The sequence below is a fragment of the Pygocentrus nattereri genome, chromosome 6, assembly GCF_015220715.1.
Source record: "Pygocentrus nattereri isolate fPygNat1 chromosome 6, fPygNat1.pri, whole genome shotgun sequence".
Classification (NCBI taxonomy): domain Eukaryota; kingdom Metazoa; phylum Chordata; class Actinopteri; order Characiformes; family Serrasalmidae; genus Pygocentrus; species Pygocentrus nattereri.
Genome location: NC_051216.1, coordinates 37,488,589 through 37,508,561, shown reverse-complemented (window position 1 = coordinate 37,508,561; position 19,973 = coordinate 37,488,589). Strand labels below are relative to the sequence as shown.

Below are 19,973 nucleotides of genomic sequence, written 5' to 3'. Positions count from 1 at the left end.
CCTAAGAGACCTGCCCTTGCACAGAGTTAGCTTGATGTTGCTCATAACTACAGTTTGAGGGATTGCTGGCATTTCCATTCATAGTAATATAAGAGCTAATAGTACGGAGCCCCTAAAGTGCCACTGCGAAAAGAAAAATATTTGCAGTTGCGTTTCCATGCGAAAGCTTTGCATTTCCTCTGCTAAATCCATTGAACTTGGGAGGGAATACATTTTAATAATCTTTTTTATTTACCATGGTACCTTAGGGGTTTCGTATAAAACTCGAGAACTTCCCTGCAAACACAGTTATGTTGTGACAGCGTTGTGACAACGTTCTGTTTTTGGTGAAATGTAATTCCTCAGAAAGCTGTAACAACATGGTAAGAAAGTAGACAACGTTGTGTGTTTGCTGGGTTGCTTCCTTTTAAGTGCTCTAGGCGCGGTCGATTAGAGCGCAGCCCTAGCTGTCCGTCTGTTTATACACTCCGACTATTACCGGTCTTAGGTTTTCTTTTTTTAGCCTGCAAGACCTTTTGCTAAATTAATAAACGCCGATTTAGTGTATGTGTCAGATAGATACTAACTGGCTTTGCACAACAAATAAACACTTAACGAACTTTAAAAGCTATAGTTAAGTGAATAGACACATTTCGGGGAGGAGAACAGAATAGAACAGAGTGAAGGCATAACTCAGAAGAGCCATATGTGAACTCAGTAACTAAGAGTTTAATAAACAGATTTCTGAATGGAAAATCAGGAGAAAGTGGATGTTCCTGTCTTCTCTGCTGTGGATCAGGAGCTTTTCGAAAAGGACATCTATCCATTGGTAAAAATTTGTCTTTGAACGAAGCTGAAGCTGGTGTCATATTCGCCAGCTTCTTGTTCGAATTTTCCCGTTCCACCTTAAATGGTGGGAAAATTAACTTAGAATAAAAAAGCTGAATAAAAAACGTCGTAGTTATTAACGTGACTATCAATGTAAACACTTCAAGAAATATATATATGTAATGTGTGTGTAATATATATATATACACACATACATACACATACAGCTCAAAAAAATAAAGGGAATACTCAAATAACACATCCTAGATCTGAGTGAATGAAATATTCTCATTGAATACTTTGTTCTGTACAAAGTTCAATGTGCTGACAACGAAATCACACAAAAATAATCAATGGAAATCAAATTTATTAACCAAAGGAGGTCTGGATTTGGAGTCACACACAAAATTAAAGTGGAAAAACACACTACAGGCTGATGCAACTTTGATGTGATGTCCTTAAAACAAGTCAAAATGAGGCTCAGTATTGTGTGTGGCCTCCACATGCCTGTATGACCTCCCTACAACGCCTGGGCATGCTCCTGATGAGGTGGCGGATGGTCTCCTGAGGGATCTCTTCCCAGACCTGGACTAAAGCATCCGCCAACTCCTGGACAGTCTGTGGTGCAACATGGCGTTGGTGGATGGAGCGAGACATGATGTCCCAGATGTGCTCAATCGGATTCAGGTCTGGGGAATGGGCGGGCCAGTTCATAGCTTCAATGCCTTCATCTTGCAGGAACTGCTACCACTCCAGCCACATGAGGTCTAGCATTGTCCTGCATTAGGAGGAACCCAGGGCCAACCGCACCAGCATATGGTCTCACAAGGGGTCTGAGGATCTCATCTCGGTACCTAATGGCAGTCAGGCTACCTCTGGCGAGCACATGGAGGGCTGTGCGGCCCTCCAAAGAAATGCCACCCCACACCATTACTGACCCACTGCCAAACCGGTCATGCTGAAGGATGTAGCAGGCAGCAGATCGCTCTCCACGGCGTCTCCAGACTCTGTCACGTCTGTCACATGTGCTCAGTGTGAACCTGCTTTCATCTGTGAAGAGCACAGGGCGCCAGTGGCGAATTTGCCAGTCCTGGTGTTCTCTGGCAAATGCCAAGCGTCCTGCACGGTGTTGGGCTGTGAACACAACCCCCATCTGTGGATGTCAGGCCCTCATACCATCCTCATGGAGTCGGTTTCTAACCGTTTGTGCAGACATATGCACATTTGTGGCCTACTGGAGGTCATTTTGCAGGGCTTTGGCAGTGCTCCTCCTGTTCCTCCTTGCACAAAGGCGGAGGTAGCGGTCCTGCTGCTGGGTTGTTGCCCTCCTACGGCCTCCTCCACATCTCCTGGTGTACTGGCCTGTCTCCTGGTAGCGCCTCCAGCCTCTGGACACTACGCTGACAGACACAGCAAACCTTCTTGCCACAGCTCGCATTGATGTACCATCCTTGACGAGCTGCACTACCTGAGCCATTTGTGTGGGTTGTAGAGTCCGTCTCATGCTGCCACGAGTGTGAAAGCACCACCAACATTCAAAAGTGACCAAAACATCAGCCAGAAAGCATAGGCACTGAGAAGTGGTCTGTGGTCCCCACCTGCAGAACCACTCCTTTATTAAGTGTGTATTGCTAATTGCCAATAATTTCCACCTGTTGTCTATTTCATTTGCACAACAGCTGTGAAATTGATTGTCAATCAGTGTTGCTTCCTAAGTGGACAGTTTGATTTCACAGAAGTTTGATTTACTTGGAGTTATATTGTGTTGTTTAAGTGTTCCCTTTATTTTTTTGAGCAGTGTATGTATGTATGTATGTATGTATGTATGTGTGTATGTGTGTGTGTATATATATATATAGAATGTATACACACACACACACATATATATATATATATATATACACATACATACACACACACACACACACACATATATATATATATATATATATATATATATATATATATATATATATATATATATATGTGAAACAACAAGGTTACAAAACCTCCACATGAGAAACATTAGATACATCTACTAGATTCAAGATCATTTCATTTCTTCAGTGAAATGCCTTTGTGTGCAGGAGTAATTATCCACTGATAAATATGTGTGTGATGTGATTCACAGAGAAAGCCAGCAGTTCTTAAAGGAGTACCTTTAGGACCATGCTTGGAGAAATGGACCGTGGATTACCTGGCAGTGAAAGGAGGTGAAAGGGAGGTCAAAATCCATGTGTCTTCTGTGCCCCAGATGGACTTCTTGCATAAGAATTTTGTATACAGGTATATTGACTGTATGTACATTTAAGGGAAAGCCACCTGTGTTTACAATGTTTACAAAATTTCCGCTAAGTTCATTGGTTGAGATGTAAACAGAGTGACTGTTTTACCCTACATGTACCTATATCTCCAAACTATCGTAAAACAATGTCTCAGACATCATACTGATAACCATTTTACTTAGCCATGTGATAACTTTCTGTGAGGGAGCTTTTAGAGCTGGCTGTCTGGTTCTTATCACCACCACTGTGAACAATTCTGACTTGACATGTTTCTCTAGAAAGAAGCATTTCACACCAAACTATATAATGATGTTGAAATGTTGAAAAAGTGGTGCAATTCCTCAGTCAACTCCCAGCCTTTCACTAACTTGCAGAGCAAATACTGATTCACTATTGAAAATTCTTTTAGTTTTTGGCTTAATGTGGGTTTGGAAACTGGTCTTATATGTTAAAGGACTTTGCCCTTTGGAGAGTTTGTCCATAGAGCTGCAGCTGCAGAGCACCAGGAGTTTTTCATCAGCAAGGTTGGTCACTTTTGGTTTTGTCTTGTAATTGTAAGTTAAGGTGACTGAACTTATGTCATCATCTTGAAGTTTTGCTGCACACAGGGAGCTTCCTCAGAGGCATTCCGACCTAAAACTAGCATTTAATGTGTTATTTGTTATGTATGTTATTACAGTATTCTGTAGCGGAGCATTGTATTTCTCAGCCACATCAGTTTTCAGAATTCATGTGTTGTATCCTTTTTGTGTTTCTGTCCATCAGTGATCTCTCACTACAGTACCCAGTATGCATTATACAAAAACATCATACAACCTTTAGGAATCCCCTCCAACAGACATAAAGAAATCCTGACTAGTAGCATAGCCAGTGATGCAGAGGCTAATAAACAGAGATATAATATTCAACTTCCAATAGTAATGTTCACCTTTTATTAGACAGTCAAGCTTAGTACACATATTTGACAAACATCTGACGTTTCCTTAACTTTGCATTTAATTAAAATTCAGTTTTGTTGTTTTTTTTTTTTTAGATTTTATGTTTTCATCTTGATCTGTCTGATATGATTTTAACTGAATACTCATAGTTTCTTCTTTTGCTGTTAAGCATTATTACCTGTCTGTAGATATATAGATCATTATTAGATTATTATTTTAATATTAGTTCTTGGCTTCCTTATACTTTAACCAGATAGTGAGAAAAAAGCCCACCCTCAAGAACCTGCCACAAAGCAATTGTAGTTTTTCAGAAGTTCCTCCCACCTTCAAGGTACTTCACCAGAAGGGAGTTTTTCTAGTTTTTCTAGTTTTGCATTAGACAATACTGCGGTGTTGCTGAAAATAGGCATGTTTACAATATATGTCATGATGGTTATGTTTTACATTTTTTCGAGAGTACCCCTTTGCTCAAATGGTGCTGGTGAAACGAAGATGTACTTTTACTTTGGGATGATAACATCTCAACAGTGGAATTTTAGTTTTGCTATTAATATCTTTGGGCTGAATATGCAGGATGGTATCATTTGTTTGGTACTTCTGTTTTTGTAGTATTGAAATTATAAGCATTTCTGAGTAACACTACATACACCGATCAAGCATAACATTGACCACCTCCTTGTTTCTGCGCTCATTGTCCATTTTATCAGCTCCGCTTACTATATAGGTGCACTTTGTACTTCTGCAATTATAGACTGTAGTCCATCTGTTTCTTTGCATACTTTGTTAGCCCCCTTTTACTCTGTTCTTCAGTGGTCAGGACCTCCACAGATCTAAGTTGGGTGGTGGATCATTCTCAGCATTGCAGTAACACTGACGTAGTGGTGCTGTTTGAGTGTGTGTTGTGCTGGTATGAATGGATCAGACACAGCAGTGATGCTGAAGTTTTTAAACACCTCAGTGTCACTGCTGGACTGAGAATCGTCCATTAATCAAAAATATCCAGTCATCAGCGTCCTGTGGGCAGCGTCCTGTGATCACCAATGAAGGACGAGAGGACGATTAGCTCATGCTACACAGCAAGAGATCATCTCTGGCTTTACATCTACAGGGTGGAGCAACAACGCAGGTGCGTCTAATAGAGTAGACAGTGGACACAGTGTTTAAAAACTCCAGCAGCACTGCTGTGTCTGATCCACTCGTACCAACTCAACACACACTAGTACACCACAACCATGTCAATGTTACTGCAGTGCTGAGAATGATCCACCACCCAAATAGTACCTGCTCTGTGACAAAAGACAAACACAGGATTTAAAGATAAATGTTTGGAATGGTTCTTGATGCCTTTGTTCTCAAAAGTCATATTCTATCTCAACAGGATGAGAGTTACTACTTGCGATCACTTGGAGAAGATGCTCGTAAGGTAATGTTATGTACCATGGACAAAATCTATCAGTATATTGTAAAATTGGCTGAACTTCCAGTTTTAAAAACGCATCCTTTCCCTTGTTTGGTGCCCAGGAGCCTGCTGACCTGAAGAAGCAGTTCCCTGAGCTGGCTAATGATTTCCACATACCTCCGTTCTTTGATCCTAAACAGTTTTTCTCCAGTGTGTTCCGCATAAGCTCACCTGGGCTGCAGCTATGGACGCATTACGATGTGAGTAGAACCTTGTCAGCAGACTCTCACTCAAAACTTCTTTTTTTTCTTTTCTTTTTTTTTATAATTTCTCTAAAATTCAGTGTTTGAGATGTAAACAGAATCATTCAGAGTAGTTTGGTGTGAAATGGTTCATTGTGCAGACTCAAGTTGGCTTACAGTGGTAGTGATGAGTTCATAATTTCTACAAGGCAAATACAACCATTTTATTGACTCTCCAAAACTACTTGATGAACTTTTAATATGGATGGATAGTAAAATAAAGGAAAATATGAAGTAATGTTCCATTGGGGGCTCTTTTGCCTCACAATGCCCTGCACGTATCTCTCTACCATGAGTGGAATTAATATACATTTTAGGCCAAAACCTTCTCAAAACTCTCATAAACAACATCTCAGACATCAGGCAGCATATGCATAATCATTTCATGTAATAAGCTTTTGTGAGGGAGCTTTTAGCGGTGGACATCTGGTGCCTGTCACAGAAATTCCTATTATACAGAAATTTGGAAAAATCAGGTGAATTCCCCTGTTAGTGTTAAATGCACTGTTTAAAATATTTGTACCTACATTCAATGGCCAAATTATCAGTTTCACCTGCCATATAGGGGCACATTGGTGGTCTACAGTTTCTCCTTATTGATCAGCTGCTCTGCACACCAGTATTTCTCAACCTTGGTCCTGGAGGCCCGCTGCCCTGCACTTTTTTACTCTCTGCACCTGATCAAACTAATCAGACAACACAAACACAAACTGTGCATCATCAAATTGGGAACAGACTCCAACAGTAAGTAAAAAGTAGGACTGAAGATTAGTTAATTTTATAATCAGTTGCACTTTGAAAGAGTGAAATTGTCAAACTGTATGAACTGCCATTTTAATTATAGCCTATGTTATTATAGCCATTGCCATAACAAGTTTAAGACGAGAGCCTAATAACATGGGCTGGTGAGCAGCCTTCTAGATGAGTTCAGCCAATCATAAGCCAAACACCCATTTGCTATGCAAGATAGCATGACCTCAATTAACTGCCACGTTCCAGCATTCAAGCGTTGGTCCTCTTGGTGCAATAAACAGCCCTGAGTCTTAATTTATAGAAAATAATTGCAATATTGGTCAGAGAAATCTGGGGATATCTTCCCCAAACTGTACCAGCAGAGTGGAGCTACAAGGTAGGGGTTTCTAATAAAATGTAGTGTTTAAAAGCCCAGCAGTGCAACTATACCTGATACACTCACGTCAGCGCAGCTCAGAAAATATTGTAAGAGTACTGTCATAGTGTCCTGTTTTGAGTCTCATTCTGTCTCTCACTCAGGTAATGGACAACCTGCTGGCTCAGGTGACTGGGAGAAAACGTGTTGTTCTTTATAGCCCCCAAGATGCCCTTCACTTATACCTGTCAGGTGAGCATTAAGGCTTTTTTCTAGTTCATCAAAACAGTGCAGATCTCTAAACTGAGTTAAAGGTGCATTTTCATTACAGCAAAGCCAATTATGCTCTGCTGAATTGAACATGTAGTTTGACTATATGCCCAAATGCTACAGAGTGCTCTGATGTAATACCAAGGGCATATTCAGTCTCAAATCATTGTGCACCGCTTGCTACAATTTCCTGTTTGAACGACATGTTGTCGAAATTTGATAGGTGTGTGGTACCCAATCAGCAGTGATGTGTATATAAACCCTATTGTATTAAAAGGCAGTGCACACAGTGGATTCTAATAACAGTCCTCTACAAATGTGCCCACTACAGCTTGATTCACTTGATTGATTAGAATGTTCTCTGCTATTCTGGATTTCAAGGGCAGCAACAGTAACATTAAGCATATTTTGAAACACCAAAAACCTACTTCATCAGGCTCCAAAAAGAATTTGAAAAGAATGCCAAGAATGGCCTTTCAGCTGCCATGATTGCAACACTTGCATAACACAACAGAGTGTTCATTGCACCACTGTTTCTGCAAAGTGCTTTGATGGAAAATAGCTCATTAGAAAACATATACAATACAGTAGTTTTTTAGGGGAAAAAAGTCTCTTCAAACCATGCCACATTTGAGCAATCTGGCCTAGTGAAATTGCCTCTTCTTCATTGCCTCTTCTTCACTTCTCTACACAGGTCTGCCACCTGTATGTATAGAAAACGGATAGCAGCTTAAAAATGCTTTGTTGCAATTTAAAAAAGCATAAGGGTTTAGAAAATTACTTAATTCATTGCTGAGGAGCCACCTAAAAAACTACTGAGCAGAAAACTCTGTGATATTGTTACCTTTTGTTTAACCAGGTGATAAGTCTGAGGTGTTGGATATCGACTCTCCAGATTTGGAGCAGTACCCAGATTTTGTAAAAGCACGTCGCTATGAATGTGTCCTACAACCGGGGGACCTTCTTTTCATCCCAGGTAAGTGACAAGTGTCCCATGTCCCCTGTCAAATTGATAAGTGTTACTTCTGCACTGAAGGTTTCACTTAAAAAGAATAGTAAACAATATAGAACAATAAAGCAAACCTGTAATGTTATGTAGATAGGCTTTGAAAATAATGATCAGAAACCAGTGAGTTGGCATCACTGTGAAATTCAAGAAAAATACAATATGTAGCATACAAGCAAATTAAACATACGGTGCACTTCAGCTGGGCATCAGCCTGAACTACTACAGGTAGTTAGAAGGATCAGTCTAGCAGAGATTGGCATTAATAAACGAGTATCATTCACAATTAGCTTAACAATGTATTAATGCACATTGCATTACTTAACAGCACTAATATATCATTTAAATTATAAATCATTGGCATATTTCAGCCCTCTGTGATATCAGTCCAGCTAAGGCTGATTACTGTTAAGAAACAATTGGTCCTTTTAATAAAAAAAGTGTGAAAGCATAAAAATGTACAGATAATTGACCAGGATTTGGGAACTCAGCATTTAGACTTTAACACAAGATGTTAATCCGTCCCTGATGTTTTGCAGCCCTGTGGTTCCACAACACTTTGGCTCTGCAGTTTGGCGTGGGCATCAATGTCTTCTGGCGCAACCTACCAGTGGAAAGCTATGATAAGAAGGATCCGTACGGAAACAAGGACCCGCTGGCGGCTTTGCGGGCCCTGCAAGCTGTGGATCGGGCGCTGGCAACGTTGGACGAGCTGCCAGACGACTTTCGGGACTTTTACGCCCGCCGCATGGTGCTACGAATCCAGAGCCGGGCATATGCTTCACAACTTGCAGAAACTGTACAAGGAAAATGATTGATTTTGGCCTGAAGTAATAAAAACAACCTAATCTTTACCACATATGTATTGTACTGTCCATCACCAAGCACATCCCTGTGCTTCAAGAAGAAAAAAACAAAAAACAGTTGACTCAAAATTCACTTAAATAGAAGCCAAAGCAAACAGTTGCAGAATTCCGTATGTATACAACAAAAAGTCATATCTACAACCATTACTTTTTAACAGTACAGATCTCAGGATGACACAGACGGAAAGAGTGTCTTACCAAAGCTATTCTTATGAGGTTTTATCCAACTTTTAACTTTTACTTTCGATTCCTGTAATTTTTTTATGTTATCCATGGCGATCAGGCAGTGCCGGTGAAAAGTACTCCTGGTAACTAATCACTTCCCTCTGTGCAACTGGTAATACCTCTGAAAGAATGAACTGGACAGATTTTCAGCTGATTTTTTGACATTATTCTTTACAATTGTATTATTTAAGAAATGCCAAATAAAACAGCATATAAAAATGACAAAAATTGAGGCTTATTTCCTGTAGGCTGTAGCAAATGAAGCTTGAAGATTCTGTAACTCATTAAAAATAGTGGTACTTTATTTTGATTGAAAATTATAAAAATCTCAGACATTTCAAAAGGAAAATATGGACACAAGAAGATCAGAGGAATAGAAAATTTAGAAATAGAAAGTTAGATATCATTTCTGTTATTATTCTGTAGGCCAGATTACAGTATAACATGAGCTTTATAGCTGTCTGGTTTGGGCACTGTGTTTACTTTATGGAAAATATGAATTATGTGCATATGGTTTTGACTTTGATTTTTAATCTGTTGATTTCTCCATAGTTTTATGCGGTAGTGCAAGAAATGAAAAAATCTTGGTATAGCCCATCAGTAATTAGGTATCAATCTACCCACCCCTGAAATTACGTTTACCTCCACAAGATGGCAGCATAATACTGCTTGAGTTTTTGCTGAGAGTGTATGTTGCCTTTTAATACCATTAGAGGGCTAAGGACTGTTCAGCTCACACTGTTAACATTGGTTGCCAATGAGAACATATGAGAGGCCTTGGAAAGGGGAGCCTGTGAGTCAAAGGGAGGAGAAATGGAAAAGAAAGCACAGAGAGAGGAAGGAAGAACTTTGGAGAGAACGGACAGGGGGACTAAAGGACTAAAGCAGCTGAGATTCAGATGTTAGGACTCAACAGCTAATGGACAAAATATTTCTCATGTGGTGAGTTTTATTCCTTGAGCCTTACAGGTCGCCTCATTTTATTCTATCTGGGCTCCACTTTTCACATCCCTTTCTTTTTTTCTCTTTTATACTCTTAATAGAAGTATTTATGCCTTGGATTAGCCCTAATAGATCTTTGTAAAATAACAAATTCTAAATAGGATTATAATAACAGAACATTTCTCAAGAAGGCTGGCAAAAAACACTACTGAATAATCAGAAGGAAGTGCGGTTTGGAAAGAAGTCGACTTTAGCAGGTGAGATGCATAAGGAGAGAAGACAGCTGGAGCATGCAAAAGAAAGATATGACTATAGCGAAGGTAGGAGTTTAACAGATGTTTAGGGTGGGTTTTCAGTGGAATGCTGTCTGCCTTCTCATCTCTCTACACTGTCAAAATATATACACAGCCAAGTTATTACACTATTACACTTTGGGCTACGATTCCACAACTTTTATTCTGCAAATTTTCACAGTTTTTGCTTTGGCTTTGTACTTCACCATATTAAAATGAAGGTTAAAGTACAGAATGTTAGCTTTAACCTGAATGTATTTACAACCATAATGGTTGAACTGTACAGGCATAGTCTTTTTCAGGGGGGCCATAAGTAATCGGCAAGTTACCATTGTCATAAATAAAATGATGATGCTTAGTACTTAAATGAAAGTCCTTTGCATTCCGTGAATGCCTGAAGGCTGTAACCTCTATGAGGCCTGTAATGCAATTTTTTTTTACTTTAGTTTTGTCTCCATAAGTGAAATCAAATCAAATCAAGTTTATTTGTATAGCGCTTTTTACAACGTTTTTATATCGTTTACAACGATGTTGTCACAAAGCAGCTTCACAGAATTCCAGAAAAGACAAAGTTTAAACAAGAATGTAAAAACTCCCTGGTGGGCAAGCCAGGGGCAACAGTGGCGAGGAAAAACTCCCTCAGAACTGAGGAAGAAACTTTGGAAGGAACCAGGCTCACCAGGGGGGGACGCATCCTCCTCTGGTCAAACTACCTACAAGTGATTATACTACTAATAGTCGTAACAGTAGTATTAGTAGTAGTAATAGCTAGGAGTCTATGAAAACATCAGTGTAGGGTGGGCAGCTAGTCCAACAGGTGACGGTAGCTGGGGCGTGGGTAGCTGGTCTGAAGTGGGTAGCAGGAGGGCTTGACAGTCAGTCATCCTTCAGTGTCCGGCCGGACATGTGGGCGGTTGTATACTCGGAAAAAAGGCAGGGAGAGGGAATTAGTTTTATTCTGTCTGTTTATACGTAAATCAGGGGATGTAAACATTTCCAGAGTGTGGCTAATGACTCCGGCAGATCTGACTATGACAGCTTAACTAAAAGGAGAGAACCAGAAGGACACACAGACACAAGAACAATTTGGCATCCCTCCGCTCCACCATCCACATGTGAGTGACCGCGCGCGAGCAGCGGGACGACAGCACCAGCGTCTCAGTTTACTATAATTTCCTGTGTCCACTGACCCCTGGATTTGGTGCCTTTATCTAAGGGGGAACATTACCTACCAAAAGCTAAACTGAACAAGTGAGTTTTCAGCCTAGTTTTAAAGATTGAGACTGTTTCTGAGTCCCGAACATTTTCTGGAAGATCATTCCAGAATTTGGGGGCTTTATAAGAAAAAACTCTTCCCCCAGCTTCAGCCTTATGAATTCTAGGAACTATTAATAAGCCAGCACTCTGGGATCTGAGTAGTCGTGATGGCTCGTAATAGGAAATAAGGTCTTGCAGGTACTCAGGAGCGAGACCATGTAGGGCTTTATACATCAATAAAAGAATTTTATAATCAATACGGAATTTAACAGGCAGCCAATGAAGTGATGATAGCACTGGACTGATATGATCAGATTTTCTAGTTTTAGTGAGGACCCTGGCTGCGGCGTTTTGGACTACTTGAAGTTTGCTTAGATTCCTGCTCTTACATCCTGACAGTAGTGCATTACAGTAGTCTAGCCTAGAAGTAATAAAGGCATGTACTAGTGTTTCTGCATCACGCAGGGATAGGGCATTTCTTATCTTGGATTATGTTGTGAAGATGTAGAAAAGCTGTCCTAGTGATGCTACCTATGTGTTGATCGAATGATAAATCTGAATCAATCATGATGGCAAGATTTTTTGCTGCTGAGCCAGGTGTGACTGGAAACTCGGCGAGATTTAAAATAAAATCTGGTAGTTTATTTCTTGCCAATTTAGGACCCAGAAGGAGAACCTCTGTTTTGTTACTGTTTAGTAGGAGGAAGTTCTGTCACATCCAGCATTTCACATCTTTTACACAGTCCTTCATTTTCTTTAATCTGTATTTGTCATCAGGCTTGGCTGATATGTACAGTTGCGTATTGTCTGAGTAACAATGAAAGTTAATGCCATAGTTACTTATAACGGTAACATGTATAGTGTAATTGGAAGATAAATTGTTTACACTGACGAACTGATAACATTCTGTCAGATAAGATTGGAACCATGATAGGGCTGTCCCTGTGATTCCAACCATGTTTTCTAACCTTTCTAGGAGAATATTGTGGTCTAATGTATCGAAAGCTGCGCTGAGGTCAAGTAGCACTAACAGGGATACGTAGCCTTGACCAGAGGCAAGAGGAAGATCATTAGTTATCTTAACTAGAGCTGTCTCAGTGCTGTGATGTGACCTGAATCCAGATTGGAATTTTTCACATATATGGTTCTTATGTAGATATGAGCTAAGATGTTGTGCCACACCTTTTTCTAAGATCTTTGATATGAATGGTAAGTTAGAAATAGGCCTGTAATTAGACAGTATGCTAACATCAAGATTTGGTTTCTTGATCAGAGGTTTGATAACTGCTAGTTTAAAAGCTTTGGGAACATAGCCCAGACTAAGGGATGAGTTTACTATAATTAAAATAGGGTTTATAATGACTGGCAGTACTTTGAGTAATTTTGAGGGAATTGCATCGAGTGTGCAGGTTGTGGAATTTGCAGAGGAAATTATCTTCTCTAGCTCTAGCTGTGGGAGTGGGTGAAAAGTTTCCAGGCTCTTTTCTACAACTGTGTTTTGTTTTGTATCAGCCAAGTCAGATGAGAGCCAAGTTGGATTTAATACTGTGGGTTGAATTTGTTGTCTAATCTTTTCAATTTTATTATTAAAGAAGTCCATAAAAAGTTCACTGGTGAGAGTTGCTGGGATTTCTGGTTCAGTACCTGCCAGATTTTTTGTGATTTGGGAAATCACACTAAACAGAACTCTAGGATTACATTTATTGTTCTCGATTAGCGAGGCCAGATATGCTGAGCGAGCTTTAGTGAGAGCATTTCTATACTGTATAAGGCTGTCCTTCCAGGCAGAGTGGAACACTTCCAGCTTGGTTAGTCGCCATTTCCGCTCTAGTTTCCGACCTGTTTGTTTTAAGGTACGGGTTTTATCGTTGTACCATGGAGCGAGCTTTTTCTGGCTTATTCTTTTTGTTTTAAATGGTGCCACATTTTCTAAAGTGGATCGGAAGATATTTTCTAAATAATCGGATAGTAAATCTAGCTCTATTGGGTCTGACGGAGTGAAAACCGGCATTGATAGTTCTGGCAGATTTTCTATAAATTGTAGGGCGGTAAAAGGTTTTATTGAGCACTTTGTAGAATAACGAGGGGACGTACATATATTATGGCTAGGACGTAGCTCATATGAAATTTACTTTACTATTGCACAAAAATTACTTTATTATTGCACACAGCCAGGTTTGCAGCGAAATCACTAAATTCTTTTAAAAATTCAGAGTAGGGCCCTGGTGGCATGTAAATGTTAAATAATGAAAATACGTTCTTTTTTGTGACCGGATTTGTAACGTGAATGGAAAGGGCCTCAAAGGAAGTGAAGGTGTCACATTGTTTCTGACTAATATCTAGAGTATTTTGGTAGATTACACAGACTCCACCTCCCTTGCCTGATAATCTTGGCCTATGTGCATAATTATAGCCTACAGGGGTGGCTTCATTTAAAGCTGAATATTCATCTGGTCTAACCCATGTTTCAGTGAGACAGAAAATGTCAAATATATGATCGCTTATAATTTAATTTACGATGACTGCTTTTGAGTTTAGTGATCTTATATTGAGTAGTCCAAATTTTAGATCTACGGTGTTAGTGCTATCATCTGAATATGGATATATATTGATTAGGTTGTTTAAACTGGCTGATTTGAGTTTTTCTATGATTAAATTTAGTTTTAATTTGGGGCAAAGACACAGTCTCGATAAAGTTGAACCTGGGTGATGCCTCAAGGCACATCACAGACTGTCGGTTTAGCCTGTCTGTCTGCGGCCTGGTCCCAGCTCTGGATTGTCAGCAGCTGTTTACTCTGCCAACTAACTAAAAGACTATGAGCTATACTGTAAGAAAGTAAGGCAGCACCCTCCCACGTGGATGGACATCATCCCTACCTATAAGACCAGGCATGCCCTTGAAACAAAACCAATTGTCTATAAAGCCCACTTAATTTTCAGAACACCACTTGGACATCTAGCAGTTTAACGCCGAAAGCCTGCTGTAGGCTTCCGCGCCATGCCGCATTAGGATGGGACCAGAGCAAATTACGGCATCGGACATCGTCTGGGCCTCTTTAATTTTATCTCAGACTGCCGCAGATGAATATCATTGGCCCCTACATGAATGACTAACAGCTAACAGTCTAACAGTCTAAGGTTGTCACTAATGTCCGGCACTCTGGCTCCTGATAAACATCTAACTGTTACTGCTGGCGCCCCTAAAGGAGTAGCTAATTTCACGTGTCGGGCAATCGAGTCTCCTATAACCAGAGAACTTTTAACAAGCTCCACAGTGGGTATTTCACTGAGCGGGGCAAACCTGTTTGGCACATGAATCGGAGGAGTCTGGTGTTCCGGTGGGCTATCTTTGGCCTTACTGTTAGCATTAGCCTTAGCTTTCCGGCTAGACCGTCGAGTCGTCACCCATTCACCCCGCTGTAAGGGCTCTAACGTCAGAGTTGAGGAGGTGCTAACTCTCCCTAGGGCACCCGGCACTGCTAACACTGAATCTTGCTGTCTATCCCTTAATAACCCCTGGATGCGCACCTCTAGCTTGTCCACTTTCTCCATCAGAGAGCTAACTAGCTGGCACTTAGCACAAACACAGCCACTATTATTATCACTAGAGGCGGAAAAGGGGGTTAAACTAAACATGCCACACTCTGAGCAGACAAAACAACCAGCAGAAGCCATGATATTTCAGGTACTTACCGCTTTTGTTTGATTTAGAAGCTTATAGCACAAAACTTTGCCGTAGTGGTGCGCCATGTTGAGCATGGTCTAGGTAGAGTCAATTTTTGTCCCTGGTAAACATAATAGCTGTTTTAGTAGTACGTCCTCATTGCTTGTTTTGTTGAATGCCATTGTGACATCCTACCTGAAAGCCTGGAGAGTCTTGTTAGGGTTGAGGTAGTGGCACAGATCCTGATTTATTTCCTATATTGCTGGCCACTACAAGTTTGTGAATGGAAAATGATCTGAACTCTTAAATAAGGCAAGGGGGTCCCGCAAGGCTCCATTCTGGGACCACTCCTAAGCTAAGAAATGGCTCTCTGAAAAGCATATGTCTATGCTTTTATTTGTTGTACAAGTAGACACTTACTGAAAATAAGAAATGTATATAGGTATTGTCATATAAAATTATCAAATGATAAGTATGTAAATTTGCCACTTAAGAATGTTGGCATTTGGGTACCTAAATTAGACTATTGTTTTTATTTAACGCTTTATTTAACATTAATATGTCTCCCTATTAGACCCTCAATCTTACTTACTGCTTCTCTATAGTTCTCTTATAAACAGCAAGGCCCCATGCATAATGCAGTCTTATTTTCCACTGTTATGTCTCAAGCCAATTCCTGCTGCCTTATTTGCTATGTGTGGCAAACTGGCTTCCTCAGGAGTACACATTAGCACTTAATAAGGTTGCATAAGCTTGTGGTAGAAGGTCCTAAAGGATTCTGTCATGACTCCCTTCACCCAGAGTACATTTTTTCCTACTGTAGGGCTAATGTCAACAATTCAATGTTGTTTTCTTCTTATGAAAGGCTTAAGAGAATGAAAGGAGAAAGAGGTATGAAAGCTGTTCTTAGAAGTCAGAAACTCGTAAGAATCCCTTTCATTTATTACGAGAAGAAATATGCTGTATTTTTATTTTTTTAACTTGGTTTAACAAGGCTGACTGCTGGTGGCCTGAAGAGCTTAACAGGCAGCTTGTGTCCTGTCCAGGCCCTGAAAATCTGAGCAACTTCTCCATGGTGGTATTGTGAAGTTGGTCTGAATGATTCAGATGCATCTGTGGTTGAACGGTCTAGAAATAACAGCCTGGACTTTCCATGCCTCATTTACCTGAAAAGCCCAATAAAGCCAGTCAAGAACTGATGTGTTCTTGGTGGTGTTCTTGTGAGTTGTGCTATTTTATTGAAATGTCCTACCGTAGCACATTTTTATAGGTATGCCTGTAAATAAAACCTTCAGGTAGGACATCTTGAAAACCTTATCAAAAACAGGATGAAAATGCATATTTAACTGCATTTTGAAACTATCTGTAATTGAGAAATAACAGAGTTTATCCTGAAACCTGCCATAACATAGCTTTCACAATGCTTGTGTACCAGTATACAAGCTGTGTCTCAATCTGAATACTACTGTACTACATGATGTCTTTTAAATGGGACCGTTCATGGTGAACAAATTTGATGTGATATTTAGTACAATATATGTTGTTTGAGGCACAGCCGCAGAATGTACCCATTGAACTGGACTGTCCAGTCCAAAGCCCAACACCTGGCAACCCTGCTTCAAAGGGTTGATATCAATCAAAGGTATTTCTTATGTGATGGTTACAATATATCCTCTTTCCTAGCAGATGCAGAATCATCTCTGGACCAGGATGTAGACCAGCATGGACATGACAGTGCCATCTTCTTGCTTGCAGCCTCTCCTGTGCATTCTCCTCCCTTTGCACTTTGCAGGCACAGAGACTAACCCTTACCTCCGCCCAAATGTCACCCTGTTGTTCGACAGCACCGTGCACAGCAACAGCTTGCGCAACTGCAGCTGCACAGCAGCAGTGCGCCATTGCGACGAGGCTCTAGCTAACCTGCTGTGCAGCTGCAGCACTGTTTCTCGCTCATCACTGACCCCTGGTGGCCTGAGGTGGGATGACAGCAGCAGGACACTAACAGTGTGGGTGCGCGAACCCTGGGTGCTGAGGGATCTCCTGAATGGCAGCCAGGTCTCAGAGCTCCAACTGTCTCTGTGCACCCCAGTCCCAATCCAAGGCCCGGCCCAGTATCTCACTCTAGTGGGTCTGAGGAAGCTTCAGGTGTACACCTCTGCCAAAAGCACACTGCACCAGGACCAAGCCCTGAACACCATCTCCAAAGCAGGGCCTGATGCACAAGACAGTGCCCTCAGAATCGCCTTTTTAGACATGTGGTCACTGTCTGGGGTCCTTCACTTGAAGGCGTACAGTGTGGTCGGACCTCCCCTCCAAGCTCTCAAGCAACATTTCCCCAACCTCAATCTCTCTGGAAAAGATGTTCAGAGCAGTGATCTGGAAAGGATGCCGTCAATCCTAACTTTTATTTACTAAATCAGAAGCGGGTTTTACAGCCAGACCTTTCCAGGAGTGTAATTCTATGAGCTGAGGAAAGCATCTGTTACACCTGGAGTTCTTAACCTTTTTCGAAAAAAGAATAATCAAATATTAAGTCAACTCACTTACTGGGCACTTCGTCACAAACCTTTAGCCTGGCACATAAAAACTCCCTTCATCAAGACACTCCTTCAATCAAGACCCTCACTCCATTAAGACCTTCCCTCCATCAAGATCCACCCTTCCATCAGGACCCTCCCTTCATTAAGACATTCCTTTAAAACCCTCCCATTTAGGTCCCTCCTTCAATCAAGTTCCTCCCTCCATCAAGACCCTACATCAGCAAAGTCCCTCTTCAATTAAGAGCCCCCCTCCATCAAGACCTCCATAAAGAACCTGCCTTAATCAAGATCCTCCTGAGCACACCCAGTAGAAGTTCATTATCAATATTGACTTTCAGCAGATCTTGTATGTACTTGTCAGTTTTTTCTCTGTGCTTAATAATGATATCTTCTGAAACACTGCTCTCACATCCCTCTTGGGACCACATTGCAAACCTTAAAGGCATCCCAACTCCCAGGTTAAGAACCCCTGTTTCACTCAATTTTCTGTTATTCCAGATGTAGTCATTCAGACAAGATGTCTTTGATATCTGAAGTTTGCCTCTTTAGTTTTGCACTACAGTGATCAGGCTAATGTAGCTTACAAGTAACAGAAGCTTACGCCCTGCCAATTAGTATCATGCAAACTGATTTATCTAAACTACTTTCTGCTTTTGTGTTTATCTTTATAAAATGGGCATAATGGGCACAGTTAAAACTTAAGCTTTAGACCTGAGCAGGCCAACCTATCCCATTTTTATGCTAAAAAGCTTCAAGCAGAACCTGTTTTTGTTCATCTTCTCAGATCCTCATAGCAACATAATCTCACCAATTGGGCAAATTTCTTAACATTCACCCTGAAGACTGTATAAAAGTAGCTTTTTACATTGTCTGTGTTTTTTGATTACAGAGTTGTGTTTAGTTGTATGCAAAAGTTTAGGTACCCCTGGTCAAATTCCATGTCATCTGTATTTGATGTTGATAAGTGTAAATAAGTTGACATCCTCTAAAGAGAACACACTTTTGCACATTTTAATACACAATTAATGGTGATTAATACATTTGGGTGGAAAACACATAAAATATGGCCTGTGCAAATGTTTTTTTGTTTTGTTGTTTTTTTTGCCTCATTTGGGAGCTTTAACTAAATATGCATTGCAATTTGCAAAGTTTTTTTCTTAGTGTAGACATTTAATCTACATAGATACACTGTGCTACATATCATTAATCACAAAAGCAATAGTGTATGTTAGTGTAACAAGATTTAATTCCATGTAATTTTGAGCATTTTGAGTACCTTTTTTTGTAAAAGTGCTGCGAAAGTTAAGGTACATTTTTTTTTCTCAATTCGCTGAATTCAGCAAATATAACATTTTTTATTCAGCAAATTTAGCTAAAGTTTGCAGAAAAAAAATTGCTAATCATTGCTGTCAGAACAAAACCTTGTATGTTCAAAACAGTTACTTCACTGAAGGAAAAAACACAATGTAAGTAATGTAAAAGTAATTTTGGATAGTTTCTGCTGGTCTGTTCATCATGAAATTTTAACACAATGCAAACAGGAAACCTGAGTTTTAATATAATGCAAAGGTAAAATAAAAAGACAAAAATGGCCTGTGACAGTGATTATATCCAAGTGTGTTTTCTGTAGAAGATGAAAAATTAACAAAACATTGAATTTGACCTGTGTGTTCAAACTTTTGCATAGGATAGTAGATAACACAGTGTCATACTGTTTCAGAAACCACATAAGCAAGTCTATTTTAAAGTATTTAACAACTCCACATGGTTTAAGGCAAGTGAGTGATGATATAAGCATTGCTGACACCATCAAGGGATGGTTCTTCAAACCCTTTGTGAATTATTTATGAAACCCAAGACAGTCATGTGATTTGCTCATAAATACAGCAGTCTGTAAAAAAAAAAGAAAATTAGTTCCTCATTCCACGGGGCTGTGGATTCAAGAACTGATTCACCAGAAAGATCTGCATTTCTTGCATAAATTTTCCACCTGCTCAGCTCACAACTTTTAGTAGTCAACAGTGTGTATGCCAAAGTTTAAACACCCATGTTTCCATGTTCACTTTCTAAA

At 40.2% G+C, this 19,973-nt stretch overlaps 2 protein-coding genes across 3 annotated transcripts; both read left to right on the top strand.

Moving 5' to 3' along the window:
* The first annotated feature begins 483 nt into the window (after window positions 1–483).
* On the top strand, window positions 484–8,974 carry tyw5 (tRNA-yW synthesizing protein 5). The gene is made up of 8 exons (XM_017684526.2): window positions 484–808; window positions 2,939–3,093; window positions 3,547–3,616; window positions 5,409–5,453; window positions 5,552–5,689; window positions 7,004–7,091; window positions 7,969–8,085; window positions 8,655–8,974. Exons 1-8 carry the CDS (start codon window positions 728–730, stop codon window positions 8,927–8,929), a joined length of 969 nt encoding a protein of 322 aa, XP_017540015.1. The 5' UTR covers window positions 484–727; the 3' UTR covers window positions 8,930–8,974.
* Window positions 8,975–9,980: 1,006 nt separating this feature from the next.
* LOC108412491 (uncharacterized protein C21orf62) lies at window positions 9,981–19,257 on the top strand. 2 transcript variants are annotated; one of them, XM_017684523.2, is made up of 2 exons: window positions 9,981–10,148; window positions 17,049–19,257. In XM_017684523.2, the coding sequence occupies exon 2, from the start codon at window positions 17,085–17,087 to the stop codon at window positions 17,775–17,777; it is 693 nt and encodes a 230-aa protein (XP_017540012.1). In that variant the 5' UTR covers window positions 9,981–10,148; window positions 17,049–17,084; the 3' UTR covers window positions 17,778–19,257. The 2 variants fall into 2 exon arrangements, with proteins under 2 accessions (XP_017540012.1, XP_017540013.1); XM_017684524.2 differs by having other exon boundaries at window positions 17,046–19,257.
* The last annotated feature ends 716 nt before the right edge of the window (window positions 19,258–19,973 follow it).